We start from the raw sequence: 20575 nt of genomic DNA, 5'->3' as shown, positions 1-20575 counted from the left end.
CTAGAGCGTTTATCTTATTTCCAAAGAGGGTCATGACTGATTATGAGATAGCCAAGCCCAGAACCTAACTCCTTCCTTCCCGTGAGCACGTTTCTCCATTGTAGCCTACTAGATTGCCAGACCATTCTTCCCCAAGTAGTTCCGAGAATTTCCAAAGTCCAGTGGATTTGAAAGTCGCAGTATATATACATTTGCCATAGAATACTTTCAGGAGAGATCTTGGAGGCTCTATGGCCTTGTGAATTCCTGTTCCACAACTTAACGAAGCCCTGTGACCTTGCAAAGTGGCCCTAATTTTTCTCAGCTGTCCTTTTCTTATCTGTAACATGGAGCTAAGACTGCCTTCCTCGCTGGAGGATAGGATGATATTTATGAGGATATTTATGAGGATTTATGATATTTTTATGAGGAGAGGGTGATATTTGGAAAGTTTGTAGCACAGTGCCTGATTCATTAGTCACCTCAGTAGTGCTTGCTGTTAGGAAAAAAGTTCTTTCAAACTTTTCATGATAATCTTTTTTAAAAAGTAAATTCAGGTTTTAAAATCTTATAATATATATGAGTTAAATTATTGTAGGAAGGAGACTTCAAAGACTAAATATTAAAAATTTTATTGACTAGCTATTGTACGTAAAATATAAAAAAGAGAAGTTTATTTTTTTTTTTACTTTCTTTCCCCACAACTTTTACCTTTCTTTTGCTAGAAAGTCACCAAATTTTTTGTTGTACCCTTAGACGACAGAGGATGAGATGGTTGGATGGCCTCACCAACTCAATGGACATGGGTTTGGGTGGACTCTGGGAGTTGGTGATGGACAGGGAGGCCTGGTGTGCTGCAGTCCATTGGGTCACAGAGTTGGACACGACTGAGGAACTGAACTGAACTGTAGATCTTGTATTGTATGCATATACTCAATAAGCTTTAAATATGAAAACATTTCTATCTTCACTCTTTGTCTCTTGCGAATAGGGTTTTTTGTTTTTTCCGTACCTATGGCTTGCATGATCTTAGTTCCTTGACCAGGGATTAAACCTTCAGTGAAAGGGCAGAGTCCTAACCACTGGATCGCCAGGGAATTCCCATGTTCAGGTTTTAAAATATGGCTCTTATAACTCAAGAACTGAATTTAAATTTTTTTATTTAAATTTTTACTATATTTTGTCTATGACGCTTTTTATAGAAACACATGGACCTCAAATTGTGGAATTAAGTAAGAGTCATAGAGAACCACTAATTTAAAATTAATGAAAGAAGTCTATTTAATATATTTTTAATTATATATGGCTAATATATTTTCTTTTTCAGTATCTAGATAAAGAGAGGGGGCTTTCCTGGTAGCTCACAGTAAAGAATCTGCTTGCAATGCAGGCGATCTGGGTTCGATTCCTGGGTTGATACTATCTCCTGTAGAAGGGAGTGGCAACCAATTCCAGTATTCTTGCCTGGAGAATTCCATGGACAGAGGAGCCTAGTGGGCTACAGTCCACGGGGTCACAAACAATTGGACATGATTGAAGCAACTTAGGATAACATAATATCAAATAAACATTTTTGTATTAGATTTAATAAAAAAGAGTTTAAATATCAATGCTGTATGTACAATAGCCCTCAACTTTTAGAAATAGTAATTTGGTGATAAAAGGCTCTTTGATGATTTTTCACATTTATTTCTCATATTCCTCTAAGTTGGGCTGTATTACAGAAAAGAAACTGAAGAATTGAGCAAGTTAGTAATTTACCAATAGATCAAGACATGAGAGTTTATTTTTGAGAACACATTGCTAATCAAAGCTGTGAAATAGCATATTTGTAGGAGAGCAACTCTCAGACAAATCAAAACATGACCTCATTTATCCACTTATTGATTCAAGAAGTATTTATTGACGAGCTAATGTTTAATGCATAGACCCTTGGAATATGGCATTTAATAAAACCTGGACAAACCCCTGCCCTCATGAAGCTTTCACTCTATTGCAAATGAAAGCCTCCTCTCTCCATTTGGTGCTCCTCTCCAAAGGAGCATTTTTGTTGCATTCCCCTGGAAGTCAGCAAACAACACAGGAGACCTCTTGCAGAGACAAAGAAAGGAACTTGCTCTAGGTCCTTGACATTGATGGCTGCCAGTGCTCTGAACGTATTTCCTTTAGTAAAGGAAAAAATGTCGGAGGGAACGGTTTTTACTGAGCTACTAAAAATGCTTTCTTTCACAGTATCACTTTATTTCTTTAGCTCTGGGTTAGGATATGAGCAGGGAAAAAATGAGGTGTGCATATGTCTTACAGATGCACACAATTTTAATGTAAAAAGAGCCAAAAGACTCCAAAAAAGTCCTTCAATATTCCTTTTTCAAAAAGATTGTAGTTAATTTACAATGTTGTATTAGTTTCATGTGTACAACAAAGTGATTCAGTTATAGTAGTTAGTTCAGTCTCAGTCCTGTCTGACTCTTTGAGACCCCATGAATCTCAGCACTCCAGGCCTCCCTGTCCATCACCAACACTTGGAGTTCTCTCAAACTCACGTCCATCGAGTCAGTGATGCCATCCAGCCATCTCATCCTCTGTTGTCCCCTTCTCCTCCTGCCCTCAATCCCTCCCAGCATCAAGGTCTTTTCCAATGAGTCAACTCTTTACGTGAGGTGGCCAAAGTATTGGAGTTTCAGCCTTAGCATCAGTCCTTCCAATGAACACCCAGGGCTGATCTCCTTTAGGATGGACTGGTTGGATCTCCTTGCAGTCCAAGGGACTTGCAGGAGTCTTCTCCAACACCACAGTTCAAAGGCATCAATTCTTCTGCGCTCAGCTTTCTTCACAGTCCAACTCTCACATCCATACGTGACCACCGGAAAAGCCATAGCCTTGACTAGACGGACCTTTGTTGGCAAAGTAATGTCTCTGCTTTTTAATATGCTGTCTAGGTGGGTCATAACTTTCCTTCCAAGAAGTAAGCGTCTTTTAATCTCATGGCTGCAGTCACCATCTGCAGTGATTTTGGAGCCCCCCCAAATAAAGTCTGACACTGTTTCCACTGTTTCCCCATCTATTTGCCATGAAGTGATGGGACCAGATGCCATGATCTTCGTTTTCTGAATGTTGAACTTTAAGCCAACTTTTTCACTCTCCTCTTTCACTTTCATCAAGAGGCTTTTTAGTTCCTCTTCACTTTCTGCTGTAAGGGTGGTGTCATCTGCATATCTGAGGTTATTGATATTTCTCCCAACAATCTTGATTCCAGCTTGTGCTTCGTCCAGCCCAGCGTTTCTCATGATGTACTCTGCATAGAAGTTAAATAAGCAGGGTGACAATATACAGCCTTGACGTACTCCTTTTCCTATTTGGAACCAGTCTGTTGTTCCATGTCCAGTTCTAACTGTTGCTTCCTCACCTGCATACAGATTTCTCAAGAGGCAGGTCAGGTGGTCTGGTATTCCCATCTCTTTCAGAATTTTCCACAGTTTACTGTGATCCACATAGTCAAAGGCTTTGGCATAGTCAAGAAAGCAGAAGTAGATGTTTTTTTGGAATTCTCTTGCTTTTTCAATGATCCAGTGGATGTTGGCGATTTGATCTCTGGTTCCTCTGCCTTTTCTAAACCCAGCTTGAACATCTGGAAGTTCCTGGTTCACTTATTGCTGAAGCCTGGCTTGGAGAGTTTTGAGTACTACTTTACTAGCGTGTGAGATGAGTGCAATTGTGAGGTAGTTTGAGCATTCTTTGGCATTGCCTTTCTTTGGGATTGGAGTGAAAACTGACCGTTTCCAGTCCTGTGGCCACTGCTGAGTTTTCCAAATTTGCTGGCATATTGAGTGCAGCACTTTTACAGCATCATCTTTCCAGATTTGAAATAGCTCAACTGGAATTCCATCACCTCCACTAGCTTTGTTCATAGTCATGCTTTCTAAGGCCCACTTGACTTCACATTCCAGAATGTCTGACTCTAGATGAGTGATCACACCATCGTGATTATCTGGACTGTGAAGATCTTTTTTGTACAGTTCTTCTGTGTATTCTTGCCACCTCTTCTTAATATCTTCCACTTCTGTTATGTCCATACCATTTCTGTCCTTTATTGAGCCCATCTTTGCGTGAAATGTTCCCTTGGTATCTCTAATTTTCTTGAAGAGATCTCTAGTCTTTCCCATTCTGTTGTTTCCCTCTATTTCTTTGCATTGATCTGTGAGGAAGGCTTTCTTATCTCTCCTTGCTATTGTTTGGAATTCTGCATTCAGATGGGAATATCTTTCCTTTTCTCCTTTGCTTTTCGTTTCTCTTCTTTTCACAGCTATTTGTAAGGCCTCCTCAGAGAGCCATTTTGCTTTTTTGCATTTCTTGGGGATGGTCTTGATCCCTGTCTCCTGTACAGTGTCACAAACCTCTGTCCATAGTTTTCAGGCACTCTATCTATCAGATCTAGTCCCTTAAATCTATTTCTCACTTCCACTGTATAATCATAAGGGATTTGATTTAGGTCATACCTGAATGGTCTAGTGGTTTTCCCTATTTTCTTCAATTTCAGTCTGAATTTGGCAATAAGGCATTCATGATCTGAGCCACAGTCAGCTCCTGGTCTTGTTTTTGTTGACTGTATAGAGCTTCTCCATCTTTGGCTGCAAAGAATATAATCAGTCTGTTTTCGGTGTTGACCATCTGGTGATGTCCATGTGTAGAGTCTTCTCTTGTGTTGTTGGAAGAGGGTGTTTGCTATGACCAGTGCGTTCTCTTGGCAAAACTCTATTAGCCTTTGCCCTGCTTCACTCCATACTACAAAGCCAAATTTGCCTGTTATTCCAGGTGTTTCTTGACTTCCTACTTTTGCATTCCAGTCCCCTATAATGAAAAGGACATCTTTTTTGGGTGTTAGTTCTAAAAGGTCTTGTAGGTCTTCATAGAACCGTTCAGCTTCAGCTTCTTCAGCCTTACTGGTTGGGGCATAGACTTGAATTACCGTCATATTGAATGGTTTGCTTTGGAAACGAACAGAGATCATTCTGTCGTTTTTGAGATTGCATGCAAGTACTGCATTTTGGACTCTTTTGTTGACCATGATGGCTACTCCATTTCTTCTGAGGGATTCCTGCCCACAGTAGTAGATATAATGGTCATCTGAGTTAAATTCACCCATTCCAGTCCATTGTAGTTCACTGATTCCTAGAATGTCGACGTTCACTCTTGCCATCTCCTGTTTGACCACTTCCAATTTGCCTTGATTCATGGACCTGACATTCCAGGTTCCTATGCAATATTGCTCTTTACAGCATTGGACCTTGCTTCTATCACCAGTCACCTCCACAACTGCGTATTGTTTTTGCTTTGGCTCCTTCCCTTTATTCTTTCTGGAGTTATTTCTCCACTGATCTCCAGTAGCATATTGGGCCCCTACCAACCTGGGGAGTTCCTCTTTCAGTATCCTTTCATTTTGCCTTTTCATACTGTTCTTGGGGTTCTCAAGGTAAGAATACTGAAGTGGTTTGCCATTTCCTTCTAATGAGAAGGGAATGGATTTAGTTATATATACAAATAAATAATTTTTCAGATTCTTTTCCACTTTAGATTATTATAAGATATTGAATATACTTCCCTGTGCTATACAGTAGGCCCTTGTTTATCTATTTTCTATACAGTCCTTTAATACTCCTTTATAGGAAGGTACCTATAAGAAGCTCAGAACCCTGACGGTAAGCCACAGCGCCTCACTCCTCTGCCCTTGGGGAAAGTCTGACTTAGTGTAATTGCCCCTAGTTTCCTTTTCTCCCCCAAGCAATGATTGCTTCTCAGTGTTAGCATTTCATCTTAGAGTTCTTTGTTTTTACTTTGCTGCATTTTAAAAATTTACTAGTATGAAATGCATTATGTTCATAGTAAAACAGAGAATAAATTATATTGTAAAAAAAACAGTCAGAGAGATAATACAAGCCTAAAATCATTCTGTGGGAGCTGAGACCAAGAGGAGGAGGTGAACTGGAGAAGGAGAGATTCAGGAAACAGAATTGACCGGGCTGGGTTGCAGCAGTGACAGGAGATGTAGGAATAAACACTCGTTTTATGTCATTGTGGCCTTTTATTTATTTATTTTTTTAAGACAAATAGAGCATTACAAGAGGTTTTTTGGTTTTTAGGGTTTTTTTCCCCACATTCACAGCCATTAGATGTTAACCATGTTTCATTATTTTCAATCAGCTATCTGTTTAAGATAATTTGCCAGATAATTTTTTTAGTCCACCATGTAAATGTTTACATTTAGGGTCATTGAAAAAGCCTTGGTGAAATAAAGGGAGTTTATTTTCTTGTAGAACTTTTTGTTTCCAGTTTACCTTAATTTAGTGAGAACAGAACCCTTCTGTGGGAATGTCTTGCAGTGATGTTGATTTGAAGAACAAAAGGAAAGGCCTCAAAGATAAAAAGTCATGAAAAGGAATGTTTGAAGAGCATTAACTATACCACATTTATCAGATTGGCAATTATTCCCCCTTCAGTTCAGTTCAGTTCAGTGCCTCAGTCGTGTCTGACTCTTTGTGACCCCATAGACTGCAGCTCACCAGGCCTCCCTGTCTGTCGCCAACTCCCGGAGGAGAGTCACAAACTCTCCATGTCACAAACTCATGTCCGTTGAGTCGGTGATGCCATCCAACCATCTCATCCTCTGTCGTCCCCTTCTCCAGCCTTCAGTCTTTCCAAGCATCAGGGTCCTTTCCAATGAGTCAGTTCTTTGCATTAGGTGGCCAAAGTATTGGAGTTTCAGCTTCAGTCCTTCCAATGAACACCGAGGGCTGATCTCCTTCAGAATGGATTGGTTGGATCTCCTTGCAGTCCAAGGGACTCTCAAGAGTCTTCTCCAACACCACAGTTCAAAAGCTTCAATTCTTCAGTGCTCAGCTTTCTTTATAGTCCAACTCTCACATCCATACATGACTACTGGAAAAAACATAGCTTTGACTAGACGGACCTTTGTTGACAAAGTAATGTCTCTGCTTTTTAATATGCTGTCTAGGTTGGTCATAACTTTCCTTCCAAGGAGTAAGCGTCTTTTAATTTCATGGCTGCAGTCACCATCTGCAGTGATTTTGGAGCCCCCCAAAATAAAGTCTGACACTGTTTCCACTGTTTCCCCATGTATTTGCCATGAAGTGATGGGACCAGATGCCATGATCTTAGTTTTCTGAACGTTGAGTGTTAAGCCAACTTTTTCACTCTTCTCTTTCACTTTCATCAAGAAGCTCTTTAGTTCTTTTTCGCTTTCTGCCATAAGTGTGGTGTCATCTGCATATCTGAGGTTATTGATATTTCTCCCAGCAATCTTGATTCCAGCTTGTGCTTCGTCCAGCCCAGGCATTTCTCATGATGTACTCTGCGTATAAGTTAAATAAGCAGGGTAACTATATACAGCCTTGATGTACTCCTTTCCTGATTTGGAACCAGTCTGTTCCATGTCCAGTTCTAACTGTTGCTTCCTCACCTGCATACAGATTTCTCAAGAGGCAGGTCAGGTGGTCTGGTATTCCTGTCTCTTGAAGAATTTTCCACAGTTTGTGATGATCCACACAGTCAAAGGCTTTGGCATAGTCAATAAAGCAGAAGTAGATGTTTTTCTGGAACACTATTGCTTTTTCGATGATCCAGAGAATGTGAGCAATTTGATCTCTGGTTCCTCTTCCTTTTCTAAAACCAGCTTGAACATCTGGAAGTTCACAGTTCACATATTGTTGAAGCCTGGCTTTGAGAATTTTGAGCACTGCTTTACTAGCGTGTGAGATGAGTGCAATTGTGAGCATTCTTTGGCATTGCCTTTCTTTGGGACTGGAGTGAAAACTGACTGTTTCCAGTCCTGTGGCCACTGCTGAGTTTTCCAAATTTGCTGGCATATTGAGTGCAGCACTTTTACAGCATCATCTTTTAGGATTTGAAAGAGCTCAACTGGAATTCCATCACCTCCACTAGCTTTGTTTGTAGTGATGCTTTCTAAGGCCCACTTGACTTCACATTCCAGGATGTCTGGCTCTAGATGAGTGATCACACCATCGTGATTATCTGGATTGTGAAGATCTTTTTTGTATAGTTCTTCTGTTTATTCTTGCCACCATTCTTGTTTATTTTTCTTAATATCTTCTGCTTCTGTTAGGTCCATACCATTTCTGTCCTTTATTGTGCCCATCTTTGCGTGAAATGTTCCCTTGGTATCTCTAATTTTCTTGAAGAGATCTCTAGTCTTTCCCATTCTGTTGTTTTCCTCTATTTCTTTTCACTGATCGCTGAGGAAGGCTTTCTTATCTCTCCTTGCTGCTCTTTGGAATTCTGCATTCAAATGGGAATATCTTTCCTTTTCTCCTTTGCCTTTTGCTTCTCTTCTTGTCATAGCTATTTGTAAGGCCTTCTCAGACAACGATTTTGCCTTTCTTTTTATTCCCCCTTAGGTAAATGTTAAAAATGTATTTCCATGCTTTGAAGAAGGATTTTACAGTGGGCTTCCAGAACTCATAGTATGATTTCCAGTTACAAGGTCAGAATGCTCCAGTCGTATTTATAACCTCCAGATAAACAAGTTCGCCTAGTTCTCTAGTCAGAACAAAAGATGTAACTGATTGTAAAATCACCAAAGTGTTAAATTGTACTCTGTCTTCTGTTATGCAAGTTTGGTATTGCTATTATGTAGCTTTTTTTTTTTTTTGAACTATCAATATGTTTGTCTCTATGGCTTGGCAGTAAAGGTCTGTGTGGAAAAGGGGGGAAAGTGAATGAAACAATGTATCCCATTTTGTTATTTCCACCTGTGAAAAACAGTCTCTAATGAGATGTCCCCAAACAGTGCTGCTGTTCATCAAAACATGTGCCCTAGATCTGAGTGAGTTTAATTATAATGGGAACAGTGAAATGAGGACATTTAGATCAACTTACAGTGGCAAAATTCAGAAGATTAAGCAGCAGCAACTATCTCAGGCTGCAAAGAACTAATTTTGGAAATCTCTTTTCTCTCCTCCCCGGAAGGAATCATTTTAGGAATTGGGCAGTAACATTCATCTCAGGCATGTTTTTGTTAAACCAATATATCAGAAGAAGATTAGCATGTCCTTCTGGATACAGAGATCAGCTGCCTGCATAGACCTCCCTAAGTAAAGAACTGATCTCTGTGTGATACCTAGGTTGTGCATGCGTGCTCAGTCATGTCCAGCTCTTTGTGACCCCTTTGAACTGTAACCCACCAGGCTCCTCTGTCCATGGGAGTCTCCAGGCAAGAATACTGGAGTGAATTGCCCTTTCCTTCTCCAGGGGATCTTCCCCACCCAGGGACGGAACCTTCATCTCCTGCATTGGCAGGTGGATTCTGTTACCACTGACCCATCAGGGAAGCCACCACTGCGTATTAATTTCAACCTCATACAGAAATCTTGATCAAGAAATTGTTTTATTAGGAGTATTATCTGACTTACCTTTGCAAAGAGCTACATACTGTTTTACCTGAAAAAAAGCAGTTTAAGATGTGAGGGTACAAAATAAAAATATGTTTATTGGGTATAATTCCTTTTTTATGAGTTTCCAATTTTGTTTAGATTGTATTCTTGTTTTGTTTGTTTTTTAACAAGTAAACCTAAAGAGATAGCTAAACTCAGAGATGGGGAGTATATCCATCTATGATTTTTTTTTTATAGCTGTGCTTTCTTTTATGCCATATACTTATTTATTAGCCAGTGAAAATCTAAGAACTTGCCTGCTCAGTGTTCAATGAATGACAGCCTAGTTGAAATATTTGTTAGAACATGAGACTGTTATCTCAAAAGCTAAGTGTGTTGTATACCATGCCATACTTAGTTCTCATGTCATCATATGATTGTGTTTGGGTATATTCTACTGTTTGTGTGTGTTCTGTTGTTGACACATATTATTTCAACTGATCCTGATAAAATATTGCATTAGATAGCCAAGCCTCAGTGACTTTAACTGTTAAATTGATTTGGCCAACATTACAGAGCAAAGCAGCATAAAATCAAACTTTGTCCCTTTCTGATCCTAGTTATTGCCTTTTCTTCCCAAAACATTTCCTCATCCATTGACCAGCATCAACTTGTGTAGATGCTCAAGGGAGTAAAGGAAGTAGACGTGTGTGTGAAAAAGCTGACTGCGCCTCGACAGAAGAGGGGAAAAGGGTCCTAATTTTAAAAATGTTTATATATGACCAGCCTGTCTCACACAGCAGAGGCCAAGGCCCTTACTCTTTACATTCTGGGAGGTAAAAACATTCTTAAGAAGGACTAGTGATCCCACTCCAGTACTCTTGCCTGGAAAATCCCATGGACGGAGGAGCCTGGTGGGCTGCAGTCCATGGGGTCGCGAAGAGTCGGACCTGACTGAGCGACTTCACTTTCACTTTTCACTCTCATGCATGGAGGAGGAAATGGCAACCCACTCCAGTGTTCTTGCCTGGAGAGTCCCAGGGACGGGGGAGCCTGGTGGGCTGCCGTCTCTGGGGTCGTACAGAGTCAGACACGACTAAAGTGACTTAGCAGCAGCAGCAGCAGTGAGTACAGAATGACATGTTAGTAAATCAGAATGATAGGTCAACTGGAAAATATTTTGAGTTACTGGATTTCAGTGAATTATGGTAAACCTTTTACACGTCTTTGAGGAGTGAAAAGTTGAAAATGTCAAATAAGTTAATGTTATCAGTCAGCTTTTAATTATACTAAATTGATATTGTCATTATGGCATTGTCTATCCCAAGAAGTTCAGCTCTTTCTTACTACTATCTTACTACTATACTAGGTATAAAGGAAAAGAATTACTCAAATCTGAACCAGCTCACCTTGACAAACCTTTATATTCAGTGTGTGAGTCAATTATAAAGGATTTGTTTTTTATAAATATGCTTGCTCATCAGGCTAAAGGTACCCTTGAGACCAGAAACAGTTAAAAAAGCAACACACTAAAAATGGCATGATAGTAAAGTAGCTGTACATTTTGATAAAAAACATACCCAATGTCTTATAGCCTGTAGAAGAATCTTATATTTCCTCAGGTCTAAAGCATTTCCAAGTGATGTTTTTGAGATATAAATATTGAGGACATAAAACAGAGGAAAGGCCACAGATCTCCATAAAAGAGTTTTGAAGTGATTAAAAAAGAAAAAATAACAGGAAAGTATAATTAACAATAATATATAAAAATAAACAAAAATGAAAAAAACCCAATAATATAAAGTGTTTTCAGTATCAGTTAATTAGTTTCTCAAAGCCCAATAGCATGAAATTAATATAATTTCTCTTAGCAAATTATTTTTCTAATGTTTTTCCTATTTTTTCCTTCTCACCCTTAGATTGAAAAAGAAAAAGCAAGCCAAACAAAATGCAGAGACAGCCTCAGCTATGGCTGCAAGGACTCATTCTGGAAAAGAAGATGCCAGTAAAGTCATTTTAGAGCAAGACAAGTGCAACATTGCTGTGGAAGAGGAGTACATTACTGATGAGAAAAAGAAGAGAAAAAGTAATCAGTTAAAGGAGATCAGGCGTACAGAACTAAAGAGATATTATAGTATTGGTGAGTATTGGTGGCAACTCTGCAGTATTTTCATTTTAAAACTGTAGTAATTTTTTAAAAGATGATAATTTGTTACTGGTTATAGTATATCATATGATAGTATGATATACTCGATTATATATAACAGTGTAGTGTTAGTTGTTCAGTCGTGTCTAACTCTTTGCAACCCCATGGATTGTAGCCCGCCAGGCTCCTCTGTCCATGGCATTCTCCAGACAAGAATACTGGAGTGGGTTGCTGTTCCCTTCCCCAGGGTGTCTTCCCAACCCAGGGATCAAACCTGGGTCTCCTGCATTGCAGGCAGGTTCTTTGCCATCTGAGCTACCAGGGAAGCCCATATAATATTATAATATGCTATATAATAATAATGAGAGCAAGAGGTGGAACTTGAGGACTTTAATATTTGTTACTCTTGCACATGCGTGCTCAGTCATGTCTGACTCTTTGTAACCCATGGACTGCAGCCCACCAAGCTCCTCTGTCCATGGGATTTCCCAGGCAAATATACTGGCGTGAGTTGCCATTTCCTTCACTAAGGGATCTTCCCGACTCAGGGATCTCACCTACATCTTCTGAGGCTCCTGCATTGAGCCAGGTGGGAAGCCCGATACAATAGTAACAGTTTATTGAGCAGCTTCTATGTGCTGCCAGGCCTTGTTTTATTGATAAAATCTTATATAAAGAGAAGTACAGTTAAACAAGATTGATGTGTCTTATTTAATCTTATCTTCCAGCATCTAACACAGTGCCTAGCACATAGTGTCTGCTCATAACTATTTATTAAATAATGGTCACGTACCCTGTATGAGAAGTATTTTTCTTAATGTTTATAGACATATCTGTAGAAGTCTTGGTAGAAATGCCTGCACAGTTTGGTATCAGCTAGGCAGTAGGAAATGGAGGAGACATGGCCTGGCATCCTTAGATTAAAAAAACAAAAGACCACGACGATGATGACTTGGAAGATGTAGTTAAGAGGCCTCTTAAGATGAATCCAGTGTCATACAGCATCTGAAGATGATCGTTGCATCTGCATTCGTGTTAGCACCAGTGACTTGTCTAGCGTGATGGAGGTCATACTCCTGTTTCGCTTTACCACCCTTCTCATGCCTCCTGATCCTGTCACAGGCAGGATCTGAAGTATGTTCAGAGGTCTCTTGCATTGCAGGCAGATTCTTTGCCATCTAAGCCATCAGGGAAACCCCCTAAAGAAAGTGAACCAGGAAATGAAACTTGATGTGACACAGATTACGGTCTACTGAAGATTGCAAGGCTCAGAACACTAAGGAAGTCTCTAAGAATGAACTGCAGTTCAGTATATGAAACCTGGGCTGGTAGCAGGCACTTGGTCCACAGGGCCCCAGACTTGGTCCCAGTTAATGCCAGTTACCGGGGGACAGATCTGGTCTGTGGGTTTAATATAACGTTCTACTAGTTCTCATCAAAGATACAGGTGGGCTGCCATTGGGATGTTATAAGTGAGGTTTTGCTGACATTGCTCCTACAAAGGCACAGGCTTCCTGCTACAGATACCTGCCTGCTTTTAATCTGAAGCCATCCAGCATTTTATAAAAAGCTGTAACTGTAAACGCTTTGAAAAAGACTTCTGTGTGATTAATAAACTCCCTCTTAAAATTTTCAGTGTTGAGTATTATCTCAAAAAGAGAAACAGGGGTAAGCAAAACGGCTGCTCACATCTTTTACAGTGCACACATTGGACATTTGAAAATGTGTGGTTTTTACAGTCACACAGTTTAAAACACTCTCTTCTCATCCTATGTTAAATGCTGGTGCTTACAAAGTATTTTAAAATCAAGACATTTTGCTCTGTAGAGTTTCCCTGAAGGAAGCTGACAGAGTCCTTTCCATTGAGATTTCTCTTTTCATGATGCTCTACTAACTTCAGCTGATGCATTAGGCCAGCTTTTTAACGTGCTGCACTCTGTGGTGTGTGTAGCACTTTGAAACAATACCGTTCACTCTGTTGTTATTCAGCTGTTGTGTCCAACTCTTTGTTACCCCATTAACTGCAGCATACCAGGCTTCCCTGTCCATCACCAACTCATGGAGTTTACTCAAACTCATGTCCATTGAGTCAGTGATGCCATCCAACCATCGCATCCTCTGTTGCCCCCTTCTCCTCCTGCTCTCAATCTTTCCCAGCTTCAGGGTCTTTTCAAGTGAGTTGGCTATTCGCATCAGGTGGCCAAAGTATTGCAGCTTCAGCTTCAGCATCAGTCCTTCTATTGAATATTCAGGGTTGATTTCCTTTGGGATTGACTGGTTTGATCTCCTTGCAGTCAAAGGGCCTCTCAAGAGTCTTCTCCAACACCACAGATCGAAAGCATCAATTCTTTGGTACTCAGCCGTTTTTATATAAGTCCCACTCTCACATCCATACACGACCACTTGAAAAACCATAGCTTTGACTAGATAGACCTTTGTCAGCAAAGTGATGTCTCTGCTTTTTAATACTGTCTAGATTTGTCATAACTTTTCTTCCAAGAAGCAAGCATCTTTAAATTTGGGGGCTGCAGTCACTGTCTGCAGTGATTTTGGAGCCCAAGAAAATAAAGTCTGTCACTGTTTCCTTATTTATTTGCCATGAAGTGATGGGACCAGATGCCATGATCTTAGTTTTTTGAATGTTGAGTTTTAGGCCAACGTTTTCACTTTGACCTTCATTAGGAGACTCTTTAGTACTATTCACTCTATTCTTTACTTAATTTAAAAAAAATTTATTTATATTTTAATTGAAGGATAATTACTTTACAGAATTTTGTTGTTTTCTGTCAAACATAAACATGAATCAGCTATAGGTCTGCATACTTAATTCTTATTAGACTTCACCAGCCGCCACAGCCATCATTTCTTCCAGGAGCCCCACTCTTTCCCTGGACAGGTTAAATTTCCCTTCTGTATTATCATCATGGGTTTACTTACCTTCTTTCCTGTTTGTAGATTGGTGTGGATTAGACCCTGTATTAGCTTTGTTAGTATCTGCTTCCCAAGTGCTCTTTAAATGTGCATTGAGTGGATGAATTATACACATATGAATGAATACTGTGATTGTTTGGACTTTCATGAAAATTCTGGAAGGATATAGGCAACAAAAAAATAGTTTACTCAGAATTATCCTGTGATTTTATTTGGTGACAATAACTAAAGAGATGCCATTATAACTTTTCATCTTCTTTCGAGAATGGCACTAATAACTGGTTTGGAGGTTTCAGGCATTTCCTTAGGAGAACCCAGTGCTTACAGAACACCACTAGGTCGGCCATTGAGTCCCAGGGTTCCTTGTCTTTTCCACATCTTACTCTGCCTGTGTTGGCAGGTTTGCTTGATCTCACGGGGTGGAGTTGGCATATTCCCTGTATTTCCACCCAGAAATGTTGTCTTGTACCACTAGGTGGAGCTTAGACTCAAGTCAAAAGTAATTCCGGTTTAAGTTCTTTTGATGGCACCAGTCTGAGGAGGAGCGATGCTAAAATGGGAGGATCTTGTAAGCCAGATTTGTTGTTGTTGTTGTTTAGGCGCTAAGTTGTGTCCACCTCTTTGTGACCCCATGGACTGTGACCCGCCAACCTCCTCTGTCCATGAGATTTCCCAGGTAAAGAATACTGGAGGGGGTTGCCATTTCCTTCTCCAGGGGATCTTCCCAACCCGGAGATCGAATCTGCATCTCCTGCAGTGGCAGGCAGATTCTTTACCACTGAACCACCACGAAAGCCCTAGCCACATTAAGGATTTGGATTTTATCCTGTATCTGTGGAAGCCGTTGAGGGAACTCTGTAACTCTCTGTTCTAAGAGGATAAATCTAAGGACAGTGGGTGGAAGTGAGCCTGAAGGCAGGTTGGAGACCGGGGCAGAGGAGAAACAGAACCCTAGGGAGAGAATTTGCTCCTAGAAACAGCATTATTTGGTACAGTGTGTGAAGGAGAAAAGGGACAGAGTCAAGAATTGGCAAACTTGAAAACTCAAGAAGGAAAATAGTGAATATGTGTTTGGAGCTATTTTAGAGGTACCAAGTAGATTTGTTTAGAGGGGTCTGAATTTCAGGTGAAAGGCCTGGAAATTGCTACTTCAAGGTGTAAGGTGAATACATATAAGCCGGTGCCAGCCGGCAAAGTTGATCAGGTCCCAAGAACGTGCATGGCGGGGCTGAGAAAGGAAACTATGGCAAAAGAATTCTACAACAAAGATGGGGTCGAGAGGTTCAGACACGTCTCCACAAAGGGAAGCGGTCTGACACCAACTTTATTCAGCATCTTATATTTATACAGAAAAGTGTGAGAAAGACAAGACAGTTGACATTTTTTCTTGGTTGACCTATACATCTTACAAACAGTCACAAGAAATCTTGAGAGCATGGGAATGGCACCCTGTTATTATTTCTTACACCGGATAACATTTCCCTGTGTGTGAGAAGTTTGTCCAGAACTCCAGGTGTCTGCAGTAAATAAGCGCCTAATCTCTGGGGTGGCGGGACAGAGAGCTATGTTTGCAAGCAAACCCTCAAGGACTGAGGCAGCTCCCAGAGCTTGTGTCCTTCGGACAAAGGACCCCATTCTCATGGGCAGCTCCCCGCACATATAAAAGACACAATCCAGGGAAAACAGAAAGTCGAAACAAAAAGTTAATGGATGACAAATGATAATGAGTTTATAGAAAAACAGACTAGGAGGATCTGTAACGGTAGGCTGATTTTTGTTTTCTCTGGGTACAGAAATTACAAAAGAGTTTTGTTTTCTTCATTTTTTTCTGCATCACACAGTTTAAAGTTATTTTTAATACCAATCAGAAAATTATAGCGAACTGAATAATATAACAGAGCAAACCCAAGGGCTTTAGAAAAAGAAGATTAGACAAATCTAAAGTTCTATTATCAATATAAAATAATTACTTCCTGTTGGCATCTGTTTCCACATCTATAATATTACCTACTTGATTTAAGGAAGCATATTTTGACAAAATAATATTTTTAGCTCTTTAGATTTATCTGTGCCGCATGTAAGCCTTGGATAGCAATTCCTCACTCCTACCACTTAGAAGAACACGAGAGCTAAGATGCTGATAGAAGATGTTATGGAAAGGCTGAATCACGAGAATTGCCTGTAACAAAATGATAACCACCTCCAAAAATGCTTTGTTTTTGAGGAGGGGAAATGGGAGTAATTTCCTTGAGGCAGAGATGGCATCAGATAAATGGAGATCTAGCACCTGCTGTAGCGGGCACATGGGAAGCATCCCAACAAAAGCTTCTGACATAAGTGAGCTCAGTTCTTCTGTGCCTGCCCCGGTATTTGCTGATAGAGCTCCTTACTCAGTTATTCTGTGTACTTATATAAACCCTTAAGGAATTGTTTGATCACAGTATATTTTTTACAGTTTTATATTTTAATAATATGTTAATATATTTTTCAAAATTTGCTCTTATAGTTAAATTTGACACAAGTAGTAGTAATGTTTACATATGTTTCAAAAGATGTTTGGTCCATATCACAGTATCAAAATATATTGAGTGGCATGAATTAAATATATCTCAAAATTCTCTTATATTAAAGGAATACATTATTCCTTTACATTAGAAGAGTATACATCTTTGCTTCTATGGAAGTGAAGATAGGAATGGGAATTTTATAAATGTGGATACTGTCTCAGTGGGAAGTTCTTCAAACGGAAACATAGATATAGAGATGTAAGACCTAAAAGAGAAAAGTTTTATAAATATGGGAGGCAAGACTAAATTGGAATAAAATAAATCACTGTGTTTTTGTAGTATGTTTATGTAAAAGATTAGTAAGAATCCTGAATGGTAAAGTAGATATTTTAAGAGAATTAGGAGGTGATTTTGACAAACAGAAAACACTTAGGTATGAGTATGGTTAGTTTTGTGGTTATAGCAATAAAGATTTATTTAGAGAAAACCTCTGCAGTATAAAGAATGGATTTAGCTTTTCAACAATAAATCTGTAAAGTCTAAAGCATTTCAAATTGTAACTTTCCTTCCTGAGTTCAAAAGAAACTTAACAAGAGTAAAAGAAATGAACTTCTCCACTTTTCCTTTGTTAAACATTTTTGGGGTTTGCCACGCAATACAAGTAACCAACTACTGAATTATTTCTCACGATGGCAACCCTAAGACTTTTCCTCATACAGATTATTTTGCCTTGGGGTATTTTTTAACCACACATGTGAAGATTTCCCATCTGTCATTTATTATTGTTTCATTTTGCAAGTTCAGAAAGCCAAAGCTGTGCTATTTTGACAAGTTAATTCCTACACGTAAAATTAGGTCAAACCACAGACCTACAATAGCATTATTCTTCTGTTCAAAAATAATGTTCATTCTAGTACTTCAGAGTTCAAATTAAAGGGTTAAAATGGACTTTGATGTGAAAGGAAGATATCAAGACCCTAATTCATAATTTTTAAAAATCAAGCAGGATACTCGAGGGACTAGGGTATAACATAAATTGAAATGATTAAGGTGGAAATAATTGGTCCTGTGCTTCTTGGGGCCATTAAGGAAATCGAACTAATGTTTAAAGTGAAGTCTTCTCATGAAAGCCTAGGTGGTGAACAGGTCCAATCTGATGAGTGCCCCGGAAAAGTGCTTTCATGAGCGAAACTTACAGTTTAGTTCAGTTCAGTCGCTCAGTCATGTCCAACTCTTTGTGACCCCAAAGCACGCCAGGCCTCCCTGTCCATCACCAACTCCTGGAGTTTACCCAAACTCATGTCTATCGAGTCAGTGATGCCATCCAGCCATCTCATCCTCTGTCATCCCCTTCTCCTCCTGCCCTCAATCTTTCCCAACATCAGGGTCTTTTCTAATGAGTCAGCTCTTTGCATCAGGTGGCCAAAGTATTGGAGTTTCAGCTTCAACATCAGTCCTTCCAATGAACACTCAGGACTGATCTCCTTTAGGATTGACTAGTTGGATCTCCTTGCAGTCCAAGGGACTCTTGAGTCAAGAGTCTTCTCCAACACCACAATTCAAAAGCATCAATTCTTCAGCGCTCAGCTTTCTTCACAGTCCAACTTTCACAATCCAACTCTCACATCCATACGTGACCACTGGAAAAACCATAGCCTCGACTAAACGGACCTTTGTTAGCAAAGTAATGTCTCTGCTTTTTAATATGCTATCTAGGTTGGTCATAACTTTCCTTCCAAGGAGTAAGCGTCTTTTAATTTCATGGCTGCAGTCACCATCTGCAGTGATTTTAGAGCCCCCAAAAATAAAGTCAGCCACTGTTTCCCCATCTATTTGCCGTGAAATGATGGGACCAGATGCCATGATCTTCATTTTCTGAATGTTGAGCTTTAAGCCAACTGTTTCACTCTCCTCTTTCACTTTCATCAAGAGGCTCTTTAATTCTTCACTTTCTGCCATAAGGGTCAAAGTGTCCTGCATATCTGAGGTTATTGATATTTCTCCCGGCAGTCTTAATTCCAGCTTGTGCATCTCCCAGCCCAGCGTTCCTCATGATGTACTCTGCATAGAAGTTAAATAAGCAGGGTGACAATATACAGCCTTGACGTACTCCTTTTCCTATTTGGAACCAGTCTGTTGTTCCATGTCTAGTTCTAACTGTTGTTTCCTGACCTGCATACAGATTTCTCAAGAGGCAGCTCAGGTGGGCTGGTATTCCCATCTCTTTCAGAATTTTCCACAGTTTATTGTGATCCACACAGTCAAAGGCTTTGGCATACTCAATAATGCAAAAGTAGATGTTTTTCTGGAACTCTCTTGATTTTTCCATGATCCAGTGGATGTTGGCAATTTGATCTCTGGTTCCTCTGCCTTTTCTAAAATCAGCTTGAACATCTGGAAGTTCAAGGTTCACGTATTGCTGAAGCCTGGCTTGGAGAGTTTTGAGCATTACTGTACTAGCGTGTGAGTTGAGTGCAATTGTGAGGTACTTTGAGCATTCTTTGGCATTGCCTTTCTTTGGGATTGGAATGAAAATACCTTTTCCAGTCCTGTGGCCACTGCTGAGTTTTCCAAATATGTTGACATATTGAGTGCAGCACTTTCACAGCATCCTCTTTTAGGATTTGAAATAGCTCAACTGGAATTCCATCACCTCCACTAGCTTTGTTTGTAGTGATGCTTTCTAAGGCCCACTTGACTTCACATTCCAAGATGTCTGGCTCTAGGTGAGTGATCACACGATCGTGATTATCTGGGTCGTGAAGATTTTTTTGTATAGTTCTTCTGTGTATTCTTGCCACCTCTTCAAAATATCTTCTGCTTCTGTTAGGTCCATACCATTTCTGTCCTTTATTGTGCCCGTCTTTGCATGAAATGTTCCCTTGGTATCTCTAATTTTCTTGAAGAGATCTCTAGTGTTTCCTATTCTATTGTTTTCCTCTATTTCTTGGCAGAAGAGCTCGTTATATTTAAGCAGAAATACTGGGAAAACTGAACTTAAACTGTTGCCAATGTTTGCAGGTTATGGATTAATGGTATAAATCAATAGGTGAAAAAATAAAAACCTTAACAAAATGTTCCCTTCAAAGGAGCAAAGAGGAGAGGCACAGACTTCTCCACAGCAGCGAACAGCAGAGGAATTAAACTTCTTCAGAATTGTGAAGTGAAAGTTGTTTTCCAGATTCAAAGATAACAACATCCTCAGACATACTAAGGTCTCAGGAAACAGACCTTTTGTGTCATTCCTTTCTTAAAATAAAGTTACTGAGCGGGAGTGATGTTCTTTTCTGAGACACATGTCGAAATGTAGTCCTCAAGAATGAAAAAGTCATTGTATAAAAGAATTGTTGGTGGTCAGTATTGTAACTAATTAAACATAAAATTTAAAAATACATAATAATCATTGTAAATGTGGCTTTAAATATGACTATAAAAAAGCATCACCCTTCTTTTTTCTAGCTTTATTGAGATATCATTGACATAAAATTGTGTAGGTTAATGTATACAGTATGTTGATATATGGATATATTGCAAAATGATTACCACCCTGGAATTAGCTAATGCCTTCATTTGGTCACATAATTACCATCTCTTTTGTGTGGTGGGAA

The 20575-nt window shown here is 39.6% G+C and overlaps 1 protein-coding gene across 12 annotated transcripts in view; it reads left to right on the top strand.

The window, feature by feature from the left end:
- Positions 1 to 20575, top strand: part of NCOA7 (nuclear receptor coactivator 7) — a 160738-nt gene that overhangs the window by 67145 nt on the left and 73018 nt on the right. For all 12 annotated transcript variants that reach the window (XM_086316334.1, XM_086316331.1, XM_086316341.1 and 9 more), the window contains one exon: positions 11303 to 11523. In XM_086316334.1, coding sequence (XP_086172460.1) covers positions 11303 to 11523 — 221 coding nt within the window. The remainder of the gene's footprint in view (positions 1 to 11302; positions 11524 to 20575) is intronic.

The sequence above is a fragment of the Bos grunniens genome, chromosome 9, assembly GCF_055505025.1.
Source record: "Bos grunniens cultivar Pamir isolate PY7600 chromosome 9, Bosgru_T2T1.0, whole genome shotgun sequence".
NCBI classification, from domain to species: Eukaryota; Metazoa; Chordata; class Mammalia; order Artiodactyla; family Bovidae; genus Bos; species Bos grunniens.
This window is presented reverse-complemented; position numbering and strand designations above follow the sequence as displayed.